This window comes from Delphinapterus leucas, chromosome X (genome assembly GCF_059928025.1).
Source record: "Delphinapterus leucas isolate spDelLeu-1000000601 "Yukka" chromosome X, BTC_Dleu_Yukka2, whole genome shotgun sequence".
Lineage (NCBI taxonomy): Eukaryota > Metazoa > Chordata > Mammalia > Artiodactyla > Monodontidae > Delphinapterus > Delphinapterus leucas.
This window is the reverse complement of record NC_143150.1, coordinates 44,889,928-44,905,825: the sequence shown is the minus strand read 5'-3', so window position 1 is coordinate 44,905,825 and position 15,898 is coordinate 44,889,928. Positions and strand designations below refer to the sequence as shown.

Sequence of the window (15,898 nt, the reverse complement as noted above, 5' to 3'; positions counted from 1 at the left end):
TGCTTCTCCCAAACATCTGTTTTCCAAGTTCCTGTCTTAAATTGAGGTGCAGAGTGAAACTTTACTGACTCCAAGTCTCATGGGTCAATTGTTATGTACTTAAAGTTTTTAATTCTCTTTGGACTTGATTAAAAGGTCCCAAGAAACTTGGGTCTGTAATTAAATTAAGCTTCTTTTAATCTGAAGGCTACCTCTTTCCTTTAATGACATCATGATGCTTATTTGACTTTCTTGATATCAGTCACTGTGAAATTAGCCTGTCTGCAGCTGGGCTTTGCTTTCCCACTTTCCTGCATCTGAACTCGTATATTTCTCAGACACCTATGACCTAGCCCTGGCATTTCAGAGTCTTGTCAAGAGAACTTCACAGTCTCTCTTCATCTGTCTCTTACTCCCAGTTTTCTCTGATACCACCCTGCCCCTGATATCACACAGATCCTGTATCTGGTCTCCTCCCCTGTTTACCTTTCCAGCTTCACACTAACACTCTTTTTTTTATGACCACATTAGATTCATTTAAGACCATCAGTCTAAGTCCCTCTCATTTTCTTTTTCTGGTTAGAAACCTCAATGACCCCTTTTACCTAACAGTTAATGAATAAAACCCTCTCTGTCAAAGTCTTCCAGGTCTGACCCTACTCTTCCTGTGCATATTCTCTTATACATTCTCTGATGGGTTGCTCCCTCTATTTTTACTCTCTATCTGTAACCACCCCTGCACTATGGGGCTCTTCCTGGAAATCCCTAGCCCTCTTACAGTATGGCCACAAATTATGTGGCCTTTGAGCTCAAGCCCACCAAGCCTTCTCCTAGTTCTTTCCTTCCCTTAGAGTGTACCTAGGCCCTTTTTTACCTTATCAGACCAACACTTTTTAGGCCAGGTTAAGTTGTGATTTGATCATAGTTATCAGTCTGGTAGCCAGCAGGAGTGATGGGGATAGATACTAGGGTAGGGGGCTTGTTGTTTTGCAAGGCAGAGGGCTAAATATCATCTGGAAGCAAGGTGGAAATGCTTGCTATTAATTGGGAGAAATGGATAGGGTTGCTGGATTTAACCAAAAATAAATACAAGGACATCCAGTTAAATTTGGATTTCAGATAAACAATGACATTTTGTTTTAGTGTGTGTTCCAAATATTTCACTGGACATATTTATACTGAAAATTAGCTTTTTTGAAATTCAAATTTAACTGAGCATTCTGTTTTATCTGGCAATCCTAGAATTGGTCTACCTTTTCAAGTTCAGAGGGTTCAGGGGGAGGTGGGATTTCAAGATGAAGAGATGGAAGTCCCTTTCTCTGCTACCCAGGATGCCTTCTGACTTTCACATTTTGCCTTAATTTGGTAATTAATTCTCTCAGTCTTTTGTTTTCTTTCTCCAATGCATCAATGTCACTCAACAAGTCAGCAGATTCCATATAATTCAATATAGTGGCTATTTCTCTGAATCCTCTTAACTGCTTGAGATATTACACTTGCACGTGCATTCCTTTCTATTATCACCTGTGAAAATTTTAAAAATTGTACTGCTACAGCATGCCAGGAACAACTTACTACCAGTATTTTGCCAACTACCAATAACAGAATCTCATAGCCTGTTCCAAAATGGAGTCTATTCCCTAGGACTACTCCCAGTACCTCCTGTCTCAGGTAAGTTTCTGGGGGAAAATGACAATGAGAGGGAGATTTGTTTGTAGGTAATTTACAGGGGTATGTTCAAAAGAACAACACTTGTGAGAGAAGCAGGAGATTAGTAGAGAAACTGAACTGTGATACAGTTCCAACAAAGGACTCAGCTGATCCCATGGTCTTTCAGAGTTGCCCAAAATTGAAACAGGTGGCCTGGTTTTTGTATACCTACATTATCCCATCAATGTGGGCTGCCCCCAGAAGGCATTACCTTAGGAGAGTCAGTTCCCTTCAGACAAGGCCAATTCCCCAGGAGGGGAAATGAGTGCCTCTGTCCTGATAAGGCCATACTGTAAGAGGGCAGTTCTGGGGAGCACAACACAGCACCCATTACAACAATTTGTATCTCCATTGCTGTCTGTTACCTTTTCTATCAATCTGTATAATTTTCAAAAATTTATCTTTTTTCTATTATTTTCCTTACTATCTTTACCATAGTCTCTTCTCTCTTGTATTCCTTCCAATTTAAGTTTACTTTGTTGTCATAATACTTCCTGGGATCTGCTTTCTCTAGACTCTTCCTTCATCCACTGCTATCTGAACTTTTCCTTCCCCTTACCCACAATGTTTCTGCCCTGTTGAACTTGATTTCTGACACTAGTGGTTTTCATTTTATATGTGGGTTTGTTCTTCTGGAGTAAACTATATGCTGGATAGTTCTGAAGTCCTCAAGGGCTTAGTTCACCTGAGCACTTTTTGATCTCTTGCTGATTCTGTGCATTTTTTTCCTCCACTCACCTGTAATTCAGAGCCTGTAATGACTTCTTTCAATGTTTCAGTTGCTCACAAACCTATTTTCTCAGTTTGATCAAGAAATAATGATGTCCCAGATAAGACTGGTAACAGTGAAGATGAGAACTGGACATTACAAGAGATATTTTGGTGATATGATCAAGGGGAATTGCTTATGGTCTAATGCAGGAGTGAAGAGGTGCTCAAAAATGGTTTTTGGCTTGAGCAACTGAATGAAGGTTTTATAGAAATGGGGGAAACTGGGAGATGAATGATTGGTAATGGCAGAAGCAGGCACTCTATTTGGATAAATTAAGTTTGAAGTACCTGTTAGATAGCTAAGTGGGTATATCAAAGAAGTAAGTCTTTGAGAGGAAAAGGTCTGCTTAGATGTCATTTCCTTTGGGAAGCCTTTCCTGAATACCCACTTACCATCCCATTAAGCTTATTACCCTTGCTACCCACAGCATCCTTCATCACTCCTATTGTAGCTTTTATCAAATTTATATTGCAGTTTCCTATTTATTGGTCCATTTTCTCTGTTAGAATGTGAGCTGTTTGTGGAACAGAACTTATGTTCTTCATTTTTTTCTCAGATTCCTTCCTGGCTCAGTGCTAACAGTCACCTCTTATTATTTGTTCAATGCATGCATATAAACCAAGCAGCCAATTCCATTTTTCTCCATAGCTCCAATTATTGAAAATTATTTTCTAAATTCAGCCAAAATTTGCTTCCCTCTACCTTCTATTCAAATGAGGATATACCTATGAAGCTAAGTGCTATTAATTTACTTGTCTGAATACTGACTTCGATAACTTGCCTTAGATCTATGTGATTATATATATATATATATGCCTATTAGTCTTTCAAAACAAGCATGTAATAAAAATTCCAACATTGTTTTCACATGTAGTATCTTTTTTTGCCCCCCCTACCACGTAATATCTTAAAAACTATGTCTCCTCAAACATGTTTTTGTATTGTCTTCCATAGCCAAATGTGGATTTAATATTTACGCTCTTAAATTCATCTTGCTAGATTCAGTACTCAACTCCAGAAGTGGAGATCATTTTGGATCCCTGTATATATATATATATATATATATATATATATATATTTTTTTTTTTTTTTTTTTTTTTTTGCGGTATGCGGGCCTCTCACTGTTGTGGCCTCTCCCGTTGTGGAGCACAGGCTCCAGACGCGCAGGCTCAGCGGCCATGGCTCACGGGCCCAGCCGCTCCGCGGCATGTGGGATCTTCCCAGACTGGGCACGAACCCATTTCCGCTGCATCGGCAGGCGGACTCTCAACCACTGCGCCACCAGGGAAGCCCCTTGCATATATATTTAAATATCTTGACATACTCTGACCTTCAAGTGCTCAGAGGCAGAAGCTGGAAGCAAAGCAAATATGCTAAAGTTGGATCCAAGTCCTTGTCCCCAGATTCAAGCAGAAAATAATACTTCCTGGTTAACAGAAAATTTATTTTATGGTGGGGTTAAGATAAAGCCCATTTTTGGCAAAAAAAAGGGTTTTGTCCTAAAAATTTTTTAAACCACTTACTAGAGGTCACTGATAACTTCTCCAAGAATGCAGTCAACACCACACCCTTATCCCTCCCCCAAATTGCCACACCACCAATTTAAATGATTTACCCAGTATTGACTAAAATTTTAATTTTTGATGTGTGCAGCTAATTTTAATAAATAATTCAACTATTTATTTTGGAAAGATCATAGTAATTTGGTATCTTAGTGAATATTCTTACGATATATAGTTTGAATTCCTACCCTCCAGCTTTAAACGCAAAATGGACTTCTGCAAAAGAATTTACCAATTCTAAAAATGCTTACAATTCAATTGAACTCATCTTGTACTTCCTGTGGAAAAAAATGCTACTTTTTTTTACATGTTCAGAAAAGAGAATTTGCCATTTTTGTGGCCAATTAACACTCTATTTGCTCTACTCTGGTTCTTCTTTCCCCTCTCCTTTCACCAGTACACCAGATGGGTTTTTTAAAAAGAGGGGAAGTGATATTGTAACACCAATAATGTTATACCAACAGTATTCTGGAAGAAAAGTTAATTTGAGGACCATCGAACTCCCCTTTGGACTATTCATTCAACCCGGTATAAGCCCAACAATCGTATTATGCTTCAGTTAATATTTACCATTTTATTCAAATCTCAATAAAAAACAACCATTAAATGCCTTGCCTAAGTGCAGATAAATCACCATCTAAATTTATTTGCTTTTTGATAGGATTAACACATCAAGGGAATACTACAGCCTATTTTTCCTATTCCTGATGACTCCATGTTTGGATTTTGATGGTATTTCTACAAGGTCACACAGCAACTTGATGGTACAACTGAGACCAGAATCCTGGGATTTAGATTCCCAGGCTACGACTCTTTATACTATACCATGATGATGCTCAAATGCTTACAGGAGGTGTTTATCATAAAACATAAAAAATAAGGAGCACCAGAGTAAAAAGCATAATCAAGATGAAACAAGTTAAAGGTAATGCCTGGGCTTCCCTAGCAGTACAGTGGTTAAGAATCTGCCTGCCAATGCAGGGGACATGGGTTTGAGCCCTGGTCCGGGAAGATCCCACATGCCGTGGAGCAACTAAGCCCATGCGCCACAACTACTGAGCCTGCACTCTAGAGCCCATGAGCCACAACTACTGAGCCCACGTGCCACAACTACTGAAGCCCACAGGCTTAGAGCCCGTGCTCTGCAACAAGAGAAGCCACCGCAAGGAGAAGCCTGCGCACTGCAACAAAGAGTAGCCCCCACTCGCCACAACTACAGAAAGCCGCACGCAGCAACGAAGACCCAATGCAGTCAAAAATAAATAATAAATAAATAAATTTTAAATAAATAAATAAAGGTAATGCCTCCTCCTCACAGTCCTCTCCCACTTATAAATTCTTCCTTTTTCAGTTTCAAGTATTTAGCTGGTCATATTTTTCTAACTTAAAACTGAGCTCAACTCTGAATATCAGCTTTTCCTAAGCTAGATATAGGATAAATGAAACTATTAAAACTTTATAGTGTGATCTCCCCAGAGGTGCAAACTGTTTAATTATTTACCCTCTCACTCCCAAAGTAAGATAATATCCAGCTGGGAAATGATCATTTACATAAAACAATACGTAGAAATTAAAACACTTTAATATAATATAAACATTTCCAGAATATAGACTGATTTTTATCAGTACTTTTTTAGAGCTCTTTAAAACCATACATCATCTTAGTTTACTATAGACTGTTTCATTTTCCACTTTCAGAAATAGAAAATACAAAAATACGCTGCAAATTAGATTTAACAAACAAACAAAAAATCAGTCTAAATCGCTTCACACGTTTTCCTTGGAGAAAACCAAGAAACATAAACAAACACACAATAACAACAATAAAATACCACCAACACTAACACAAACCCAAAGAAGGGATGGATTCTGTAATGCCTGGTGATTCATTTAAAATAAATTATCTCCCACAGGTAAGTAATTCACTATCACAGCAATTTGAAGAATAGAAGCAGAGACAGCCTCATTAAGGGAAATTACTTTATACACAGGAAACATGTAATTTTTCTTTCAATTTAATAAATGAGGAAAAATAACTTAAGGAAAAGGCATACTGAATACTCTTGTTTCACTTGGCTTTTGTTAGCAGTTAAAGTAACTGTCCACTTAGGACAATTCAATAACATGAATTTAACAAAACCAAACTCTTCAACTTATTTCTTCAATTCAACCTAAGTGAACAAAACTGAAAAGTTCAAAATTCAAGAGAAGACTCATCCTAAAGCACTGACACCTTTGTCTTTTCTTCAACAGGCTTCCTTTTCTCTTATGTTCTTAGGTTCTTCTTTCTCAGAGACTAGGTTTAGGCTTGTCTTTTCTTTCAATTCAATTTCAATTTTTACACACAAAAAACTAAGCTTTCCTGAACTGACACTGACTGTATTCACCTCTCCTTTTCTTCATTGGATGTTCCTGTCTTTGTCTAAATTCCCCTATTCTTAACCGATTTCTCATTGGGTAAACAAAGCTAAAAGTTCAAAATCCAAGAATAGACTCATCCCAAAGCATTTCCTCTTCTGTCTTTTCTTCAACAGATTTCTTTTTCTCTTTCTTGTGCTTATGTTCTTCCTTCTCAGAGGGAACACCATGTCTTTTTTTCTTTTTTCGATGCTTAAGCTTTCCTGAACTGACTTTATCTCCCTCTCTTTTCCTTTTCTGGATGCTCTTGTCCTTGTCTAGATCTGTATCCCCATAACTCTTTTTCCTTTTATGCTTCGACTGCTCCTTCTCTGGCTTTTCTTCACCTTCCTCCAGGTGCCTTCTCTTCTGATGTTTCCATGTATGACTTGCTTCATGGTCACTGGTATTGTTTTCTGAGGAGAGGTGCTTGTAAACTTCAGATTCTACACTGTATGGGCCAGAATTATTTTCCTGTTGACTAAGGCTCAGGGGTACTGGTTTTTCTGGGAAATAGTCTCTGGTGGGTTGACAGTAGGTCATAGAGTCTAATCTCTGTTTGCTGTCATGAGTTGGTAAGCAATGAGGTAACTGCTTTTCCACTGCCTGTGAAATACTATATGATACTGGGTAATTCTGGAAAGTCTCAAATGGGAGCCTCTGCTCAAACATTCTATGTCTGGGTCTGGAATCAACCATTTCTCTGTATTTATGCGTTTCCACAGAGCTCTTGCTTACATTTCTGAAACAAGTCTTTGGCTCTAGTCCTCTGGCTTTCTGCACTTTGATATAATCCTCAAGTTCATCTTGGAAAGAGTCATATGACCTCTTTGAATGAGCTGGTAACGAGTGATGTAATTGGCTTCCCACTGGTGAAGTACCGTATGGTCGCTGGGAGTTCTGAGAAGTCTCAAATGAAAATCTTTGCTCACACATTCTTGGTCTGGGTCCAGAATCAACTTCTCTGTACCCATGGGTTTCCACAGAGCTCTTGCTTATCTTTCTGAAACAAGTCTTTGGATCTAATCCTCTGGCTTTCTGCACTTTGATATAATCTTCCAGTTCATCTTGGAAAGAGTCATATGTGTTCTTTGAGTAAGCTGGTAAGCAATGAGGTAACTGGTTTTCCACTGTTTGTGAAATATTGTATGATCCTGGGTATGTCCAGAAAGTCTCACATGGGAGTATTTGTTCAAACATTCTATGTCTGGATCTGGAATCAACTGCTTCTCTGTACCTGCAGGCTTCCAAAGAAGTCTCTTCCATCTTTCTGAAATAAGTCTTTGGTTCTGGTCCTCTGGTTTTCTGTACTTTGATGTAATCTGTACTTTCATCTTGGTAAGAGTCTGGTGGCTTCTTCGGAGTCTTCACTAGATTGGTAACAATGGATTCTCTGCAAACAAGACAGTAGAAAGTTCTTGTTACTAGATTATTTTATTTGGAATGTTTGCTTTGCTTTCAAAAATATTAGTTTGAAAAAACAAATACAACAGAGGCCCAAACAAAACTTTAAAACCCACCGCAATATAAAAGCTAAAAATTGTGACTTTTTGTATGTCAAAGAGAAGCAGCAGGGATAGTCAGATATCTCCTAAGCACCTCACAATGTTTTACACATAAAAAAATTTTCAGGCCTGGGATGAATGGAAATATGGGTACAAAGAAGCAGACATATTTGACACTGCTATAGTACTTAAAAATATAAAGCATGTTGGGATGTGTGGGAAAGGACCAATAATATTTAATGCCCTAAAGATGGTCTGATCTGAATGTCACATTGCTTTAAAAAAGTTTTGATTATTAGTTCCCTGTACAGATCTATAAATGTGACAGCTATTTATTCTGGAACCCTGAGATTTTAAAAAAGAGTCTAAATGAAGGTTAATTTGGTCAGTGAGACAACTTAGCTACTTAGTATTCAGACTCAATAATATAAATGTTTTCCACTAAAATCATGTAACCGAAATAGTATGCTTTGATTTTAAAAGCAACAAAAAAAATATACAATAGTTAAGTGCCCCACTGTCCCACTACCTGACTTATCCGATCCCCAATTGTCCACTCAATCCTCTCCTCCTTAAAATAACAAAACAGATTGGAATAAATGTGTATTGAGCTCCTACTATGTGCCAGTCAGGCACCTTGCACATATTTTTATATTTCATTATAACCACTTTATGTCAGAGCTGTCCAAAGTTACATACTTGGCAGAAAGATAGATCTGGTATTCCAATTCAGTTCTGTCTAACAACAAGACCTTCTTTCTTAACCACTATACCTCATTGGAAGGATGATGACTGGATCACTGAATCTCTGGAACTAGCCAACCTTCCAGGGATTACAGGGATTATTTGAATTTATATGGTTAGCCTGAGAATGATCCTTTAGCATCTTTCCAAAGAAGGACAATGCTGTCTGGTCAGGAGGAGTGCCAGTTAGCTAGCTCTGTCAGTTACTATCATGGCTAGAGAACTCCCTGGGAGATGGAACTAACATACAATATGTTACAAATATCACCAACCATACCCAGGATCAACTCTTAGGGAAATAAATGCCTAGAAAGTTTGTAAAGTACATGCAAAGGTACTTGACAGAAGCCCTGGTCTTTGGTATCACAGGAGCATTTTGGCAAGAAATACTTACTTAATTTGATGTTCACTTCCTTGCATATGGGACCGGAACATTTCTAAAGATGTAAAGGTGATATTACAAATATGACAAACATAGGTTTTCATACTAAATGCTGAAAAAACAGAGAGTTCAAGTTTATAAGGTCAATAGGAATACACTTCGAATCACATAGCTGGACAGGAATTTACTAGAGATCATCTACTTGAGCCTTCCCAATTTAAAGCTAAGGCCCAGAGAGGTCAAATGACTTGGTCAAAGTCACACAGCATTAGTAACAAAGATAGCCTCTCAGAGCCCATGTCTCTTAATTTAAAGTCCAAAATTTTTCACACTACACCACACTGCCTCTCTAGCCTTGGCCTCTTTCCTAAGAAACTGCTATCTGCCTGTTTATTGTTGCTACATGAAAGTACAACAGACACTTCAAATCTAGCATGCCCAATCAATCTTTGCCTCTTAATCCCTCAACCAACCTCTTTTTTGTTTGCCCCTAATTCTCTTTCTACCCAACTAAAACTTGAAACATCCCAAAATATTAAAAACAAATAAAAGAAAATTCTTACTCTCTTACCTGAAATCACTGTAGTGCATTACTTTACCAAAAGTTATTTCTACAGACAGATTTTAGAAATGAGAGAGGTTCAGTGAGCCCCACTCTCAGGATAAGTTCTGAAAGCAAAATTCTAAAACAAAACTGCTAGTTACCACTTCATAAGAGTCAAGAACTATAGAATAGATATACTAGCTACCTCTCTATTCTGATTCATAGGTAGAACAGGAAGCAGGTGACAGATTAAGTTTTATTTTCTTAATCTTATCACCTTCCACTTTCTCTTTGGTCTGAAGAAGCAAATTAATAAATTTCATAAGCTAAATATAAAAACAATCCCACCCTAAGGAAGCGGCAATAAACTGATGGCTGCAGAGATTTTTAGGGTCAGGGAAGACCATCTTCTTTTAAATCAAACAGCAACTTAATCATTTAAAGGCCACTAAATTAATTATTACTAAATGTATTGGCCTTGTCTAAGCAAAGATTATTCACAGAAACAGGAGATTATTGTCAAGTAGAAAGAAAGAATTTGACTTTAAAGAACATGAGGACTACATTCACTATTGACATATACTCTGTGGTGGGCCCAGGAGAGCTCAGCCAGTTATGTCAAAGTCTAAATAAATAATTCTTCAAAACTATCCTCTCTTCCTGTGCTCTGATTTTGTGCTTGCCAAGTCACTTCTGATTATAATTTGGTTTTCCATATTACTGATACAAAAAAGAGGATACCCTAGATGATAGGTATTTTTTTAAAAAACCTCGGAACTGGAAATATATATTCCTCCTCCTACCATAAATCAATACCAGAATGACAGTGTATAAAACTACAATGTTTCCCAGCCTTCTCTGGCAAGAATCACCTGGAGGTCTCGAGAGGAAGGCCTCCCACTAGCAGCCGTGAGGCTGTTCTTGAGGAAGGCTGATTCCAGCACAGTCATGGCTGCAGCTAGAAGGATTCCTGGACCAAGCCACCGTGGTGTAGCAGCATTCTTTGAAAAACAACGACTGAGCCAGTGACCGTGTGGATGAAAGGCTCTTGGTGCTGCAGCAAGGAGTCAGTGCTGTGCCTCTGAGGCGGGAGAGCCAACTTCAGGAAACTGCTCAACAAGAGACCTCCCAGCTCCACATAATATTAAATGGCAAAAATCTCCCAGAGATCTCCATCTCAATGCCAGCACCCAGATTCACTCAATGACCAGCAAGCTACAGTGCTGGACACCCTATGCCAAACAACTAGCAAAACAGGAACACAACCCCACCCATTAACAGAAAGGCTGCCTAAAATCATAATAAGTCCACAGACACCCCAAAACACACCACCAGACGTGGAACTGCCCACCAGAGAGACAAGATCCAGCCTCATCCACCAGAACACAGGCACTAGTCCCCTCCACCAGGAAGCCAACACAACCCACTGAACCAACCTTAGCCACTGGGGACAGACACCAAAAACAACGGTAATTATGAACCTGCAGCCTGCAAAAAGGAGACCCCAAACACAGTAAGATAAGCAAAATGAGAAGACAGAAAAACACACCGCAGATGAAGGAGCAAGATAAAAACCCACCAGACCTAACAAATGAAGAGGAAGTAGGCAGTCTACCTGTAAAAGAATTCAGAATAATGATAGTAAAGATGATCCAAAATCTTGGAAATAGAATAGACAAAATGCAATAAACATTTAACAAGGACCTAGAAGAACTAAAGATGAAACAAACAACGATGAGCAACGCAATAAATGAAATGAAAAATACGCTAGATGGGATCAATAGCAGAATAACTGAGGCAGAAGAACGGATAAGTGACCTGGAAGATAAAATAGTGGAAATAACTACTGCAGAGCAGAATAAAGAAAAAAGAATGAAAAGAACTGAGGACAGTCTCAGAGACCTCTGGGACAACATTAAATGCACCAACATTCGAATTATAGGGGTTCCAGAAGAAGAATAGAAAAAGAAAGGGGCTGAGAAAATATTTGAAGAGGTTATAGTTGAAAACTTCCCTAATATGGGAAAGGAAATAGTTAATCAAGTCCAGGAAGCACAGAGAGTCCCATACAGGAAAAATCCAAGGAGAAATACACCAAGACACATATTAATCAAACTGTCAAAAATTAAATACAAAGAAAGCATATTAAAAGCAGCAAGGGAAAAACAACGAATAACACAGAAGGGAATCCCCACAAGGTTAACTGCTGAACTTTCAGCAGAAACTCTGCAAGCCAGAAGGGAGTGGCAGGACATATTTAAAGTGATGAAGGAGAAAAATCTGCAACCAAGATTACTCTATCCAGCAAGGATCTCATTCAGATTTGATGGAGAAATTAAAATCTTTACAGACAAGCAAAAGCTGAGAGAGTTCAGCACCACGAAACCAGCTTTACAAAAAATGCTAAAGGAACTTCTCTAGGCAAGAAACACAAGAGAAGGAAAAGACCTACAATAACGAACCCAAAACAATTTAGAAAATGGGAATAGGAACATACATATCGATAATTACCTTAAATGTAAATGGACAAAATACTCCCACCAAAAGACACAGATTGGCTGAAATGGATACAAAAACAAGACCCATACATATGCTGTCTACAAGAGACACACTTCAGACCCAGAGACACATACAGACTGAAAGTAAGGGGATGGAAAAAGATATTCCATGCAAATGGAAACCAAAAGAAAGCTGGAGTAGCAATTCTCATATCAGATAAAATAGACTTTAAAACAAAGACTATTACAAGAGACAAAGAAGCACACTACATTATGATCAAGGGATCGAGCCAAGAAGAAGATATAACAGTTGTAAATATTTATGCACCCAACATAGGAGCAACTCAATACATAAGGCAAATACTAACAGCCATAAAAGGGGAAATCGACAGTAACACATTCATAGTAGGGAACTTTAACACCCCATTTTCACCAATGAGAGATCATCCAAAATGAAAATAAATAAGGAAACACAAGCTTTAAATGATACATTAAATAAGATGGACTTAATTGATATTTATAGGACATTCCATCCAAAAACAACAGAATACACATTTTTCTCAAGTACTCATGGAACATTCACCAGGATAGATCATATCTTGGGTAACAAATCAAGCCTTGGTAAATTTAAGAAAATTGAAATCGTATCAAGTATCTTTTCTGACCACAATGCTATGAGACTAGATATCAATTACAGGAAAAGATCTGTAAAAAATACAAACACATGGAAGCTAAACAATACACTACTTAATAACGAAGTGATCACTGAAGAAATCAAAGAGGAAATAAAAAAATACATAGAAACAAATGACAATGCAGACACGATTACCCAAAACCTATGGGATGCAGCAAAAGCAGTTCTAAGAGGGAAGCTTATAGCAATACACGCCCACCTTAAGAAACAGGAAACATCTCGAATAAACAACATAACCTTGCACCTAAAGCAATTAGAGAAAGAAGAACAAAAAAATCCCAAAGTTAGCAGAAGGAAAAAAATCATAAAAATCAGATCAGAAATAAATGAAAAAGAGATGAAGGAAATGATAGCAAAGATCAATAAAACTAAAAGCTGGTTCTTTGAGAAGATAAACAAAATAGATAAACCATTAGCCAGACTCTTCAAGAAAAAAAGGGAAAAGACTCAAATCAATAGAATTAGAAATGAAAAAGGAGAAGTAACCACTGACACTGCAGAAATACAAAAGATCATGAGAGATTACTACAAGCAACACTATGCCAATAAAATGGACAAACTGGAAGAATTGGACAAATTCTTAGAAATGCACAACCTGCCAAGACTGAATCAGGAAGAAATAGGAAATATGAACAGACCAATCACAAGCACTGAAATTGAAACTGTGATTAAAAATCTTCCAACAAACAAAAGCCCAGGACCAGACGGCTTCACAGGCGAATTCCAATGGACTATGCCAATAAAATGGACAAACTGGAAGAACTGGACAAATTCTTAGAAATGCACAACCTGCCAAGACTGAATCAGGAAGAAATAGGAAATATGAACAGACCTATCACAAGCACTGAAATTGAAACTGTGATTAAAAATCTTCCAACAAACAAAAGCCCAGGACCAGACGGCTTCACAGGCGAATTCTATCAAACATTTAGAGAAGAGCTAACACCTATCCTTCTCAAACTCTTCCAAAATATAGCAGAGGGAGGAACACTCCCCAATTCATTCTACAAGGCCACAAGCACCTTTATACCAAAACCAGACAAGGATGTCACAAAGAAAGAAAACTACAGGCCAATGTCCCTGATGAACATAGATGCAAAAATCCTCAACAAAATACTAGCAAACAGAATGCAACAGCACATTAAAAGGATCATACACCATGATCAAGTAGGGTTTATTCCAGAAATGCAAGGATTCCTCAATATACGCAAATCAATCAATGTGATAAACCATATTAACAAATTGAAGGAGAAAAACCATATGGCCATCTCAATATATGCAGAGAAAGCTTTTGACAAAATTCAACACCCATTTATGATAAAAACCCTCCAGAAAGTAGGCATAGAGGGAACTTTCCTCAACATAATAAAGGCCATATATGACAAACCCACAGTCAACATCGTCCTCAATGGTGAAAAACTGAAAGCGTTTCCACGAAGATCAGGAACAAGACAAGGTTGCCCACTCTCACCACTCTTATTCAACGTAGTTTTGGAAGTTTTAGACACAGCAATCAGAGAAGAAAAGGAAATAAAAGGAATCCAAATCGCAAAAGAAGAAGTAAAGCTGTCACTGTTTGCAGATGACATGATACTATACATAGAGAATCCTAAAGATGCTACCAGAAAACTACTAGAGCTAATCAATGAATTTGGTAAAGTTGCAGGATACAAAATTAATGCACAGAAATCTCTTACATTCTTATACACAAATGATGAAAAATCTGAAAGAGAAATTAAGGAAACACTCCCATTTACCACGGCAACAAGAAGAAGAAAACACCTAGGAATAAACCTACCTAGGGAGACAAAAGACCTGTATGCAGAAAACTATAAGACACTGATGAAAGAAATTAAAGATGATACAAACAGATGGAGAGGTATACCATGTTCTTGATTTGGAAGAATCAATATTGTGAAAATGACTATACTACCCAAAGCAATCTACAGATTCAAGGCAATCCGTGTCATATTACCAATGGCATTTTTTATAGAACTAGAACAAAATATCTTAAAATTTGTATGGAGACACAAAAGACCCTGAAAAGCCAAAGCAGTCTTGAGGGAAAAAAATGGAGCTGGAGGAATCAGACTCCCTGACTTCAGACTAGACTACAAAGCTACAGTAATCAAGACAGTATGGTACTGGCACAAAAACAGAAATATAGATGAATGGAACAGGATAGAAAGCCCAGAGATAAACCCATGCACCTATGGTCAACTAATCTATGACAAAGGAGGAAAGGATATACAATGGAGAAAAGACAGTCTCTTCAATAAGTGGTGCTGGGAAAACTGGACAGCTACATGTAAAAGAATGAAATTACAACACTCCCTAGCACCATACACAAAAATAAACTCAAAATGGATTTGAGACCTAAATGTAAGACCAGACACTATAAAACCCTTAGAGGAAAACACAGGAAGAACACTCTTTGACATAAATCACAGCAAGATATTTTTTGACCCACCTCCTAGTGTAATGGAAATAAAAACAAAAATAAACAAATGGGACCTAATGAAACTTAAAAGCTTTTGCACAGCAACGGAAACTACAAACAGGACGAAAAGACAACCCTCAGAATGGGAGAAAGTATTTGCAAACAAATCAATCAACAAAGGATTAATCTCCAAAATATATAAACAGCTCATGCAGCTCAATATTAAAAAAAGAAACAACCCAATCCAAAAATGGGCAGAAGACGTAAATAGACATTTCTCCAAAGAAGACATACAGATGGCCAAGAGGCACATGAAAAGCTGCTCAACATCACTAATTATTAGAGAAATGCAAATCAAAACTACAATGAGGTATCATCTCACACCAGTTAGAATGGGCATCATCAGAAAATCTACAAACAACAACTGCTGGAGAGGGTGTGGAGAAAAGGGAACCTTCTTGCACTGTTGGTGGGAATGTAAACTGATACAGCCACTATGGAGAACAGTATGGAGGTTCCTTAAAAAACTAAAAATAGAATTACCATATGACCCAGCAATCCCGCTACTGGGCATATACCCGGAGAAAATCATAATTCAAAAAGACACATGCACCCCAATGTTCATTGCAGCACTATTTGCAATAGCCAGGTCATGGAAGCAACCTAAATGC

At 37.9% G+C, this 15,898-nt stretch overlaps 1 protein-coding gene across 1 annotated transcript in view; it reads right to left on the bottom strand.

Moving 5' to 3' along the window:
- Positions 1 to 4,846: 4,846 nt before the first annotated feature.
- ZMAT1 (zinc finger matrin-type 1) overlaps positions 4,847 to 15,898 on the bottom strand; it is a 41,621-nt gene continuing 30,569 nt past the window's right edge. Inside the window, exons 6-7 of the mRNA XM_022566498.3 lie at positions 9,064 to 9,163; positions 4,847 to 7,813 (exon numbers count right to left, since the gene is read on the bottom strand). Coding sequence (XP_022422206.2) covers positions 6,499 to 7,813; positions 9,064 to 9,163 — 1,415 coding nt within the window. The 3' untranslated portion in view covers positions 4,847 to 6,498. The remainder of the gene's footprint in view (positions 7,814 to 9,063; positions 9,164 to 15,898) is intronic.